The sequence below is a fragment of the Neopelma chrysocephalum genome, unplaced genomic scaffold (assembly GCF_003984885.1).
Source record: "Neopelma chrysocephalum unplaced genomic scaffold, ASM398488v2 Primary Assembly neopelma1_23b, whole genome shotgun sequence".
NCBI lineage: Eukaryota > Metazoa > Chordata > Aves > Passeriformes > Pipridae > Neopelma > Neopelma chrysocephalum.
The window spans coordinates 6,665,974-6,680,065 of record NW_020897692.1 but is presented as its reverse complement, the minus strand read 5'-3'; the positions used below and the strand labels follow the sequence as shown (position 1 = coordinate 6,680,065).

Here is a 14,092-nt window from a genome sequence, read left to right as displayed (position 1 = left end):
TTATCTGGTTTGTAATATAAAATCCTTCTAATTTAAATTCGGAAGTCAAAGAGGAGATGACAGTTTTGCTCTTTTGCATTCTTTCAGGTGGCATCTTCATTTCTCATCCCATTCCAAAGTTTTAGCTGAGCCTTTTTCCTTCTTAAAGGATAATTAACTGCAATTGTCGCTTTTCTTGTCTGTCTGTATCTCTACTGTCTTTTTGTTATTGCTGTCTTTTTATGTTAATAAAAAGTATTAAGCATATTGCAGTTGATCATAAAGAGATGAAAGCTATGGACTGATTTGAGCTGAAAAAGTTTCCTACCCTAGTTATAGACTAAATTCCAAGATGACAGCTTCTCACTGAGCTTGTTCTTTAGGTGCTCAGTAGGATTGGATCTGTCTTACTCTCCCAGCTCTAACTGCTGCAAACCCTGCCAGAACAGGCTAAGGAGGGGCTGTGACAGGGCTGTGCAGTCTTATCCTTGTTTCCCGAAGACATTCAATGGAACTTGGAATTTATGAGTCTGCAAATATGCTCCCTTCATTACTCCCAGAGCAGAATGGGCTCGTTCAGTGAATGAACTGTGAATCCCCAAAAGGAATGGGGTAGCCTTTTGTCTTTGGATGTCATAATGTATAGCTAAGTTCGAACTGAGTTATCACAGAGAACCTAATTCAGATATTTCCAATCTTTGGATTGCTTAGATTTGCAGCTTCAGCTTGCAGCAATGTTTCCAGTATTACTAATCATTCTGGAAAGATCACGTATTACCAAGAGAAGGCAGATACGCTTTAACATGTCAAAGTGGACTTATGAGCTGAGGGCAGTCGTTTTGTAGTGTGAGAACAGCAAGAAAATTGTAAAAAAAAAAACCCATAAAAAACTATATTAGTGGTTTGGAAATTTTTATATCCATTAGGCAGAAAAGTAGCATTTGAACTCATTTTCAGCTTGTATAGTCTAGTAGTTTGCTTCAATAATGTGAAGAATTCAGATCTGCAGTATGTGAAATGCTAGACTGACAGACTTCATGGCTGGATCTATACAGACCTTTGTTGAAAACTGGGTCCCTTAGGAAGTCTGAGAGGCTGGTAAAACTTTTCATGAAAAAATTCCGTTATTGTAAGTTCAATTTGCCATATTCTTCTCTGAGCTTTTAATTGATAATCTCTGTCTGAGATGGGGCACTGAGCAAAGCAGACCTTCAGTCTAAATTGCTAGAACAGTTATGCTGCTCCATCTTAAGAAATGCAGTTTTCTTTAGAAGATGACTTTGAGGTTATTAAACCTCAAATGACGTTGAGTGAAAGGTTATGTTTCCAGAGTGTCAATTTAGAGGTAAAAATGAGTAGTTGTACTGTTTGACATTGTAGTTTGATTGTTGGAGCAGTAGCTGGATGCCACAGTGCCCAATGCAGCTGTGCTGCCACCTTATCCAAAGTACTTATCAAACCACCTGGGTGTTTGAGTGGGCACTTCTGGTTCTTGCTTTGGAGGGTCTTGTGATTTCTCAAGAGAGAATTCCAACAGTGCTGCTGCCATGGTCAAACTATTCTTTAGCTGCTGGTGTCAAAGAATAAATACTAGCATGTCCTGCCAGATGCACTAATTGATGTAATCAGGCCAGTCTGCTGAGAATCAAATTAGACAGTAGTTGTTATAACAAGTGCGCTGGTTCAGTACCGATACAGCTGTCTAGTACTACTGGGCAAATGTGGGTTTTCCTTTGATTTGCCATGAAACTAATAACTTGAACAAACAAATTATATTCTAGAGACTGTAGTGTTCTTCTAGGAAAGCATTCAGTTGACCTGCTTCTTAATGTACAGCTTTCCTTTTCCTTCGTATTTTTGATTTTTTTAAAAATACTGGAACATTTGCGTTAAACTTCAGATCACCCAGCCGTAGTAATAAAGCAGTAGTAACATCACTGACAAGTAAACTGAGGTAGAATTTCAGGTAGTTTTATTTCTGTGTTAGACTGCAATTTAAAGCTATAAATCTGTGTATCACAATTATAAGATTAATGTAATATATATTAGTAATGAATGTTGTACTTCAAAATTCTTAGGTTACTGGGACAGTAGATACAAATAAGTCATATGTCTGAGAAACAAGTTTATATTCACTTTAATAAAATAGTTTTTCTGGTGGCATAGTCAGTTTTGACAATCTGTCTAGGAACGTACTGATTTGTTTTTTAAGCTCATCTAATTATTCACCAAGTTCTAAATTACTGTGTTTTTGCAAAAGCTCAGATGACTGAAAATGAAAACACTTTCTTAGTCTTGCTCTTTTCTGTCCTTTCCTCTCTTCTAGATTACAGAAGTAGATTGCAAAGATGCTCTAGAAATGATCTGTAACCTAGAATCTGATGGAGATGAAAAAAGTGCTCTAATTTTATGTGCAGCATTTCTATCTCGCCAGCTGCAGCAAGGGGAGATGTACTGTGCCTGGTGAGTTTGAATTTTGTTTTCATCTAGTGGAACAAAAATTTGGTCTGGAAAAGTTAGAGCTGATACATAAGCCATAAGTGAACTTTCTTCAGCTGATAAAATCTGTGAGCTAAACAGGAAGGAGATAAGGCTCTTGGAGAGCTAAAAAAGAAAAAAGGATTTTGCAAGATTAGCGTCCGTTATGAGAATTTGAAGGCCAAACATGTGATGAGGCAAATACCAATAGCTGGTTAATAATTTTTCTGTAGAAATAAGGAATTTAATATCTGCAGTCAACTAGTCAACATTATGTCAACATTTAATGGGCAAGTATTGTTCCCATTTGTCCTTCTGTAATAACACAATGTTTCTTTTTCTAATGCACTTTTATTAGAGGAGGAGCTCTTTACTACTTTAACCACTGTAATAAATTAGATGAAGATACTTGTTGTTTAGGGCTTGCTTTCTTTAATGTGGGAGCAAATAACTGGTCTTTGTTGGCAGATATTTGAGCTGTTAAAGTCTGAATTTCCATCTGCTAACTTGCAAACCTGTACAATTCCTGAAGAATTAGCTTTGTTTGTGCATCTTTTTATACGCAGCAGCAGGAGAAAACTGCTAATGCAGGATTTTGCTTCAAGAGATTCTAGTAAAAGGGGGTTACACCATCCCACAATGTGCTAGGAACTCTTGGCTATTTGCACCTTAATAGGAATGAAGTAGTGAGATAATGTAGATGATAATTACTGTTTGGTGTTGGGGGGCTAATTTCTCACTAAATCACAGTCAGATTCAGCTCTTAAAGCAGAGCAGCTTGAGAAAAAAATGCATCTACCACAGAGAAAAGGCAATCTTCTATAGCAGCTAGCAATTAGTAAAAGTTCAGAAGCACAGTTCCTGTCAAACTACTGTAGAGACCTTTCTTTTTCTTTTTTTTTTCTTTTTTTTTTTTTTTAAAACCACATCATGAGTCTGTAAATTATGTAGCATAAAGTATGGTAATACTGGTTTTATTCTGAACTGACCTTCTGGAACTGAGTCATTGTCATAATTTTGAAATTTAGATATTAATAGCATGGGTATTTTAATAAAAGCTTTTCTTGCTAAGATAATGTTTGAATAAATTCAGGTTTTTCCTTTTCCAAAGACAAAATGGAAACTGTTCTCAGCCTTGCATTTCTTGTGATCAGATCAGTGGTTACATTGCTGGCCCTGAAATATTATTCTCTTGTTCTAGGGAACTGACTCTTTTCTGGAGTAAACTGCAGCAAAGAGTAGAGCCTTCCATTCAAGTGTATCTAGAGAGATGTCGTCAACTATCTGTGTTAACTAAGACTGTTTATCACATTTTCTTCCTGATTAAAGTAATTAATTCAGAGGTAAGAATACTCGTAAAAGAATATTTTTGGCGCTTTTAGTAGAACTGTAATCAGGAAAATTTATGAAAGCTTCTTGGATAGCCTGTCTTGCTGTACAGCATCAACCTTGGGGCAATCCTAACTGGTTTTAGGAAAGGCTATAGCAACTTCCTTCTACATTAAAAGTTGATTCATTTTGAATCATTAAAGCTTCCTTGTTCCTTTGGAAAAAAATGGTGTGGGGGCAGGGCCAGTAGACAGAAAAGCTGAATGCCAATAGCTGAGATGAAGGAAACACTAAAGGTGAGGCTATTAGCCTTTACTATTGCCCGTGTCCTCTACATGAGGTATTTTCTGTAAGCAGGCCCTAACATTTCTCGTCATTATTTTCTGTATTTCAAAAATTACGAAAAATGGAGAGGAAAAGCTTATGAGGCAAGGAAATGAAAGGTGTATATTAATATATAAGAAAAGTAAAATTACAGAAAGCTTAAAAAGAAAAAAGAAATGACAAAAAAGAAACCCTTTTGAATTGCTTATTTTAACAAATTAAATACTTGCCTTTTGTGGACTTAGATCCAATGTTGTATTAAAACTCTGTTCATCTATCTCTGCTAACCTCACCTTCTAATTTTCTTAATTTCCTTATAGTTGCAATATTTAATGTTGATAGCTAAATTGAGCTCTTACAAAGCTTTTTAGTTGAGAGATTTCTGTAAGTCAGGATATGAATTCTAAGAATAAAAATTCCAGTTTTCTTTTTGCAGTGTTCTGGTATTGCTAATCATGATCATCTAATCTTAAGGATTATTTTTTTCCAAAGATCTGAAATAAATTGGAATTAGAGGGGGGGAGGAAAATAACTTGCACAGAGTCTTATGATATTAAGAGCTCTGTCTGCTCCATGCCATATTGACTTTTTTTCCAGTGAGAAGTGGATCATTTCACTGATGGCAGAAATTAGAGACCACTTAGGTAGTAGACTGGTGCATTCATAAATTCGCTGGACTTTATTCTCATGTATACCACAGCCTCTCTGTGCAGCCCTGGCAGCATAAAGAGTTTGTAAAGTCGATGTAAATGTAAATGATGTTGCCTGAAGGTATAAATGAGAAAAGACCGCATGACCTTTGGAACATTCAAATGATGGAACATTTAACTATACTTAAATATATTTAATGCTTTCAGTTGGACTGAAGCCATGTGTTCAGTTGAGGTCAGTTGACTTTGAAATGTCATAATCTTTAAAAATAAAAATAAACCTTTTTACCTTAAGTGATTTCCAAATTACAGAACTTTCTGAAGATTGTGTGTTTTTCTTTAACTGTAGCACTGTTTACTATTTGAATTCTACACAGTGTTAATGCTTCATAGAAGCTCTTCTGCAATAACTGTGACTCAACTGACAGGCCTTGTTTAATGAAAAGGCTCAGTATTGCTCTAATATAAAATGAACACCTCTAACATACAGTCCTAAAGTCCTCAAACTAGACAGAACATAGAATTAATTTGTCTTTTAGTTGTATGTAAACTTCCACATTTTTGTCATAGCATGAAGACAAATTATGCAACCTAAGGAATAGCATCAAAAGACAAGCTATTATGTTTCTTAAAGTGAAAAGTATTACTATGAACTCCAGATGCATTTTCTTCTGACATTTAGGATTGAATAATGACATCTTTCGCTTACAAGTATAGAAAGGGTTATGATAAGCTGACTTAGTAAAATTAGTCTTGCTTTTACAGATTGATGGTGCTGGACTTGCAACCTGCATTGAACTATGTGTGAAAGCATTGCGCTTGGAATCCAGTGAAAATGCAGATGTCAAGATATCTATTTGCAAGACCATCTCCTGCTTACTTCCAGATGATTTGGAAGTTAAACGTGCTTGTCAACTGAGTGAATTTCTTCTCGAACCCACTGTGGATGCATATTATGCTGTTGAAATGCTGTATAATCAGCCTGACCAGAAGTATGATGAAGAGAATCTTCCAATACCAAATTCTTTGCGCTGTGAGCTCTTGCTTGTGCTGAAAACTCAGTGGCCTTTTGATCCAGAGTTCTGGGACTGGAAAACTCTAAAGCGTCAGTGTCTGGCACTTATGGGAGAGGAGGCATCCATCGTGTCCTCAATAGATGAACTAAATGATAGTGAAGTTTATGAGAAGGTTGAGGATTGCCAAGAAGAGACTAAAGAAACTTCTATGAACGGGCTTGCTGGCCTTGATGAAGCTACAAGCCTTCTTAAGGGTATCGGAGATGAAAAGCAGAAAAAGAGAGAAATCAAAAAGCTCAGAGAGAGGGGGTTCATATCAGCTAGATTTAGGAACTGGCAAGCTTATATGCAGTATTGTGTGTTATGTGACAAAGAATTCCTTGGTCATAGAATAGTTAGACATGCACAAAAACATTATAAAGATGGAATTTACAGTTGCCCTATTTGTGCCCAAAATTTTAATTCTAAAGAAAACTTTGTTCCCCATGTAACTTTGCATGTTAAAAAATCCAGCAAAGAGAGATTGGCTGCTATGAAACCACTGAGAAGACTGGGAAGACCTCCTAAAATTGCAACTGCCAATGAGAATCAGAAAACTAATTCTGTATCCAAACAGGAGCAGCGACCCATTAAGAAGAACAGTCTCTATTCAACAGACTTCATTGTCTTTAATGATAATGATGGTTCAGATGATGAAAATGATGACAAAGATAAACCTTACATACCAGATATAGTGCCAGTTCAAAAGCCACTCCCTGTTAATGAATTCACGTGCCCTGTAACATTTTGTAAAAAAGGTTTTAAATATTTTAAAAATCTAATAGCACACGCAAAGGGGCATAAAGATAACGAAGAAGCTAAACGTTTTCTTGAAATGCAAAGCAAAAAAGTGATTTGCCAGTACTGTAGACGACATTTTGTAAGTGTTACTCACCTGAATGATCATTTACAAATGCACTGTGGCAGCAAGCCTTATATCTGCATACAGATGAAATGTAAGGCTGGTTTTAACAGTTATGCTGAGCTACTGACACACAGAAGAGAGCATCAAGTCTTCAGAGCTAAGTGTATGTTTCCTAAATGTGGCAGAGTGTTTTCTGAAGCCTATTTACTCTATGATCATGAAGCACAACACTATAATACCTATACCTGCAAAGTCACAGGCTGTGGAAAGGTATACCGTTCACAGAACGAATTGGAAAAGCATGTTGAGGATCACAACAAGCAGCCTGAAGCAGAGCCTGAAAACCAAAATAATCAGCCTGATCTTAGTCAATCTTCTAAAGCTAATGAAAACACCAGTGGAGTTACTGTTAAACAGGAAATCATATCTCCTCTAGCTGACAACCGAAGTAGTTCCACTGAAGAAGAAAATGTTGTTTGGAACCAAATCAAAGCAGAGCCAGTAGGGAACGAAAGTATAAATGCACCGGCGAGTATACTGCAGCAAGGCGATTCCTTGCCTAGTGCTGGTTTAGAGCAGTCTCCTATGGGCTCAGTGAAAACAGAAGTGACAGTTCCAGCAGGCAGCATAAAGCTGTCTGTTGTTAACCAGAAGATCCGAGATAATTTTGCAAAAAGAGGTAAATTGGCTGGTATTGCCAGTAAAGTAGATACTACTAAACCTGGAGTGCAGCAGTTGTGCCCATCAGTTGACTCTTGTCTTCCAGTTTTCCAAGAGAGAAAGGAAGAAGACTGTCTCAGTCAGACTCAGAACATTCAAACTGTTTCTGTGACCTCAGACACACTAAAACCAGAAACCCTTGAATCAAAAAGCTTAGAAAGACAAGTAAGCATTGTAAATCCATTCAGCATGCAGAATCAGACAGGATATCGAAACAGTCTACCCATTTCCAAACTTGAAATTGAAGACAGTATTAAAGCTGCAGCTAATCTATATAACCTGCCTTTAAAAACTTTAGAAAGTATTACATTTATTCCATCACAGCCTAACATAAATAACTCTCTAGTTCCAGCTGTGTTACCAGCAACCCCAGTTCAGAAATTTAATTGTCAGGTTGAAGGCTGTACTCGAACATACAACTCGTCACAGAGCATTGGCAAACATATGAAGGCAGCACACCCTGACGAATATGCTGCTTTTAAAATGCAGCGTAAAAATAAGAAACCACGAAGATCCAGCAATCTGCAAAATGTGCCGAACGATGGGAAGATTGTGTATCTTACACCATCGCAAGCGGGCAGTCTCAGTGGTGCTGCTTTTACTGCGCAGAACAAATCAAATTTGAGTCCCACCTGTTCCAGTCAAGTGCAACATGTCTCAAGTTCTCTTTTCCCAACCCACCTAGAAAATTTGGCCAATCCTATGTTGCCTGTAGTGGAAAGTGTCATAAATCCAAGTTTGTCTAATCGTATTAAAAGTGAGCCTGAGAGTGTTTTATGTTCACAAATGGAAAATCTTTCTGGTGCAACGTTACCTTCTCAGTTGGATGATCTAGCAAAAACAGTTATGCCTCTGAATATTGATGGCAGTTCAGATCCTTTTCTTCCTTTACCTGCAGAAAACGGTCCAATGTCTCTGTTTCCTTCGTCAGCAGAGAATCCTCCAAATTCAGTCTTCTCACAACTGGAAAATAACACAAATAACTTTTCATTGCAACTAGAAGGAAACACTAGTTCTGCTTTCCCAAAAGAGGAAAGTGTTGATCAAATATTTCCCTCACGATTGAGTAATGAAAATAACTTCAGTGAAACTAGTTCTCAACATCCAGCTTCAGAAAAGGTGAAAAAAGATCGTGGCCAGGGCCCAAATGGGAAAGAAAGGAAGCCAAAACATAACAAGCGGGCAAAGTGGCCAGCAATAATTAGAGATGGCAAATTTATCTGTAGCAGGTGCTTCAGAGTTTTCACTAATCCTAGATCACTTGGTGGTCACTTATCTAAGAGGTCTTATTGTAAGCCTCTTGAAGGATCAGAAATTTCTCCAGAAGCCCTGCAGGCTAATGGACAATCTTTGCTTGCCAGTATGATTCTTTCTTCAAATTCATTAAACTTGCAGCAACCCCAGGAGTCTACCTTCAATCCAGAAACGTGTTTTAAAGATCCATCATTCCTCCAGTTACTTGCAGCTGAAAATCGTTCCACAGCCTTACTGCAGACTATGTTTCCACGAGCCAGTGTGACTAATACCAGTGGGAATGAGGAAGGAAATCAAATTATAAAACAAGCCTTGGAAAGTGCAGGCATTCCAAGTACCTTTGATAACACAGAAGTACTTCCACGTGTAGTGACAACAAGTTGTGTCTCTGGTACGACTCAGATAAATGCAGCTGTTCTGCCCAACTCAGCCACGTCCCCTCTGCTGCAGACAGTCTGTAACCCCAGCACCCTTCTAACAGACCAAAACAGGACCCTCAGTGCCAAAATGCCTCACGAATGCAAGAGTTTGCCTGGTTTTGCAACAGAGGACTTAATGCTAAAGACCATTGAAAAAGGCTTGTGTCCTAGCTCATTTTCTAATACTGTTGCAGCAGCACAAAACTTTGCAGGGAACAGTTCACGAGTTTCAGTTATAAGTAGTCCCAAGAATTCAGGATCAAGCAACTTGAATAAGAAGGGAACCAGTTCTTCAAAGAGGAAGAGAAAAACAACTACGCCTTTGTTTGTGCCCAATATATCACAGAAGGTAACAGTAAATAATGCAACAGTGTTGGGACTTCTAACCAAAAGCACTGAAGGAAACATGCAAATACAGGGAGAAGGTTTTCAGTCCAACTTGCTTGCAAATTGTGGCTCTCAAGTGGTGGTGGAAAATCTCACACAAAAACTCAACGTTGACAATCAGTTATTCATGGCCAGTATCAAAGAGAATTTCAAAACAAATCTCGAGGCTCATAAAGCGTTGCCCCCTTTAACAGTAAAAACTGAAAATGGGGATTCCCAAATGATGACTGTAAATTCTTGTATGCGAGCAAATTCGGAGGAACAAATTTCACAAGACAATGTTATGCAGAACTTTGAAAAAACCTTGGAAATAATTAAAACTGCTATGAATTCACAGATACTTGAGGTGAAAACTGAAATTCAGGATACCATCGCTGATTCAGGACAGAACTCGCAAGTAAATAGTGCACAGGCTTCCTCAGAAAATTCTGCACCCAGTGTAAAACTACCCGCTCCTACACAGTTTTCTGTGCACACTGGCAATGTCACTGCTGCAAAGGGTACCTCTGCTCAGTCTGAGCCATCTCAAAAGGATGATACTAAAATGTTGGAAATTTTGGAGGGCTTGCAAAAACTGAAGCTGGAAGATGATTCTCCTATTCACATTTCTGAGACTGTTTCCCAGTGTCCTCCAGCAGACACGCTAGCACCAGCAGTCCCGGTTGTATCAGTTGAAAATAAGCCCCTCATCCAGATATCTCCAGAGGCAAGTAACATTCAGTTTAGTGATAGAGTTAATAAACCTTTTGTATGTCAGAATCCTGGCTGCAATTACAGTGCTATGACAAAAGATGCATTATTTAAACACTATGGCAAGATCCATCAGTACACTGCAGAAATGATACTAGAAATCAAGAAACATCAGTTGAAGTACGCCCCATTCAAATGTGTTGTAGCTACCTGTCCAAAAACATTCACAAGGAACTCTAATCTCCGAGCACACTGTCAGCTTGTACATCATTTTACAACAGAGGAGATGGTAAAATTAAAAATTAAAAGGCCTTATGGCAGAAGATCTCAAAATGAAACTGTAAACACAGCCCCACAACCTGTTGAAATAAAAACTGCGCAGACACTAGTAACAGAAAACAAAACTGTCACTCCACTGGTCAAAGAAACTCAGATAAAGGAAGTTGTAGAGCCTGTAGAAGTCTTGGAAAAACTTCTACCAGAAAATGATATTCCTGAAAGACTGGAAAAACCTCCCCAAATGGTTTCTGTTCCACTTGAGCAGCATAATGCAGCCTCTTTTGGTAGCACAGAGGCACAACCCAAAGCACGCAAAGTTAGGAAGTACAGGAAGGAAAAAGAGGAGAGAAATGGTAGGAAGCCTGTAACAAAGTCTCTGGAGTTTCCCACAAGGTATAGCCCTTACAGACCATACCGGTGTGTCCATCAGGGCTGCTTTGCGGCTTTTACAATACAACAAAACCTAATCCTTCACTACCAAGCTGTGCACAAATCAGACCTTCCTGCCTTCTCTGCTGAAGTGGAGGAGGAGATTGAGCAAGGTAAAGAGGAACGAGAGGAGGTGGAAACCAAACCTGCCATCAGAGAGTTCAGGTGTGAGGTGAGTGACTGCTCCCGCATCTTTCAGGAAGTTACCAGCTTGATACAACATTATATGAAGCTTCACAACATGACCCCAGAGCAGATTGGAAACATGAAATCAGCCCCAGAGGTGGGAAGGTTTTTTTGTGACCAGTCTCAGTGTAAGTCTTCGTTTACAGCATATTTTAACTACGTTGTGCATCTTGAGACAGATCACGGTGTTAAGATAAAGCCAAACAAAGTAGAAGATGACGGCGTATTTAAGTGTGACTGTGAAGGCTGTGACCGTATTTATGCTACTAGGTCTAACCTCTTGAGGCATATTTTTAACAAACATAATGACAGGCATAAAGATCATCTAATAAGACCCAGGAGACTGACACCGGGCCAGGAAAACATTTCAAGCAAAGCAAATCAGGAGAAACCATTGAAGTCTAAACAGAGAGGACTGAAAAACAGATCAGGAAAAGAAGGTAACAGGCTGTCAGTGAAAACAAAACGAAAGAAAAACGTGAACTTGGAAAATAAAAACTCAAAAGGAATACAAGTTCAGGAAAATAAGGCTTATTCACTGAAACGTGGCAAGTATGTGTATTCAATAAAGACTAGAGACGATGCCTTATCGGAATGTACAAGCAGGTTCATGACTCAGTATCCATGTATGATAAAGGGATGTTCCTCTGTAGTTACAAGTGAAAGTAACATAATAAGGCATTATAAATGTCACAAACTGTCCAAAGCATTTACTTCCCAACACAGAAATCTCCTTATTGTATCTAAAAAGCAGTCTGTCTCCCAGGTAAAGGAAGCCTCTTGTGAGCAAGAGGAGACTGATAAAAAAGCTGATGTGAAAGAGCCTGAACCGAGTTTGATAGCGAGCAATAATGATTCAAGCACAACTACCTTACCACAAAAGGAAACTGAAAAAGGTGAGAAGGATGAAGTGGATGAATTGACAGAACTATTCATTACTAAACTAATTAATGAGGATTGCTCAACTGCTGAAAATCAAGCAAAAATCTCTTCCAGTGTAAATAGTGACTTGCAGGAGACCAGCTCCTGCTCCTCAGAGAAGCAAAAATCAAACAACCTGAAAAGAGCAAATAAAGAAAAAAATGTATCTCAGAATAAGAGAAAGAGAGCTGAAAAAACTGAGGAAGCGCTGCCTGTTGATGTGAGTAGCATGCACAGGGAGGAGGAGACTGCTGTTGCCATTCAAACGGCCGAGGAGCAACCTGCAGCTTTTGACTGGAGCTCGTTTAAGCCGATGGGTTTTGAAGTGTCATTCCTCAAGTTCCTTGAAGAGTCTGCTGTGAAGCAAAAGAAAAACACTGAAAGAGACTACCACAGTGGCGGAACCAGAAAAGGATCCCATTCAAACTCGCGGAAATCCAATGAGAAGACCCCCGTAGCAAGTGATAATGTCACTTGGTCATGTTCTGAAACTGAAACCCTTGTACTGTTTGCCAACCCATCACAGCTTCCTTGTGGTGATAATGTAAAGATAGTTTTAGACAAGAGTCTTAAAGACTGCACTGAGCGTCTGTTGGAGCAACTTCAGGAAATGAAACCTGTTGTCTGTTTGAGAAGGCTTGAAGGACGTTGGGAGGATAATCCAGAGGTTATAGCTGCAAAAGTAATTGTTTTGGGTACTGAGGAAGGGGAATCAAAATAGTGAAAACCTGATGTGTTTAACCGTGACCTGTAATAGAATTTATTTTGAATAGGAAGCCATCAAGCATGCTAGTAACTGTGGAGCTCTTTTATTTTGAAGTGATTTAATCTAGCAAAAAACATGACATGAGTCATGCAAATGTCTTATTTGTTTTTATCCCTATGGGACTTGAAGAACAGAGTAATTGCTTCAGTTCTGTAAATACTTTATCAAGACCTCAACTTTCTATCAGATTGTCCTTTCCATAAACTAAATCTTTGTGAGTTGTCTGTGATTGGTATCTTTCACCAGGTTACTTCTCATGTATAACAGTTCTCTTTATTTGTAGATACAATTTTTTTGTATATATTTATTATTGTAAATCATTTGCTGCCACCAGCAGTCTGTAAGTCTAAACTATTAAATGACACATTTATATTCGGAATTTTAATTTGTAACTAAGTGAGCAAGTTTTTAAAACTGTCCTTCAGTCATTTTAAATTAAGAACTTTTGAACTAAAGCTAGCTAAGTCTGTCATATCCAGTTTATTTTGCATAAAGCATTTATTTACAGAAGAGGAGCTGGATAAGATCACATTTCATAGGTTAAACATACTGACACACTCTCGTTTTTGTAAATTTTGACATCCAGTATCTATGGATGTTATGCATATGTAGTTAACACATAAATATAATAGTTTTCTTATAGCTACATTTTTCATTGCTTTTAATTGGATACAAAGCATTTATTATTCCATAATAAAAATGGAAATGTGAATAAAAATAGTTTGCTACATTGGAGATTTAAAACAATATTTGGTATTAAAGAATCCGTTGTGAATGTGATAGAAAATTAGTAGTGTGGAGCAGTGTATATATTTGAGGTGGTGATTTGTGAAGTAGCCCAGTATTGCCTTAAATAAAAACACATTTCATTTCTTGTTTTATACATGTGATCTTATAAAGGTTATTTTTGTTTCTGTAACTTAGATTGGTGTATAGTTTAATTTTTGTTAAAAAAACAAAACAAAACAAAAAAACTTCAGAAACCGTTTTTGTAAATAGTGGGTTTATAAAACAGATGGTTTATTTTGATAATACCAGTTTGGTATCTATCCATAAAATACATGAGTCCTTATGCCATACCATTAAAAGCTAAATAAACAAGACACTTCCTGAAAGGGAAGTGAGATTGTGATCTTACAGATAAACTCGGTGGTTGTGCTCTATTGATGGCATGGGCTCCCTTTGCGCTCTTCTGCCTCTTGCTGACTGTACCTGGCACCACTCTCAGAACCTCTCTTTTCCGCACTGGAACGAGCCTCAGAAGCGGTGCTGCTTGTAGTGCCCAGGATTGGAGCAATTCCTCTGTATGCTGCTAACTGAAATGACAGGTATCCAGTTTGCTGAGTAACCAAAAGTGTGAA

General features: G+C 38.0%; 1 protein-coding gene across 2 annotated transcripts in view; it reads left to right on the top strand.

Moving 5' to 3' along the window:
* ZNF292 (zinc finger protein 292) overlaps positions 1–13,107 on the top strand; it is a 51,654-nt gene extending 38,547 nt beyond the window's left edge. For both annotated transcript variants that reach the window (XM_027695725.1, XM_027695735.1), the window contains 3 exons: positions 2,306–2,442; positions 3,659–3,800; positions 5,526–13,107. In XM_027695725.1, the coding sequence (XP_027551526.1) occupies positions 2,306–2,442; positions 3,659–3,800; positions 5,526–12,686 (7,440 nt within the window). In that variant the 3' untranslated portion in view covers positions 12,687–13,107. The remainder of the gene's footprint in view (positions 1–2,305; positions 2,443–3,658; positions 3,801–5,525) is intronic.
* Positions 13,108–14,092: the final 985 nt, after the last annotated feature.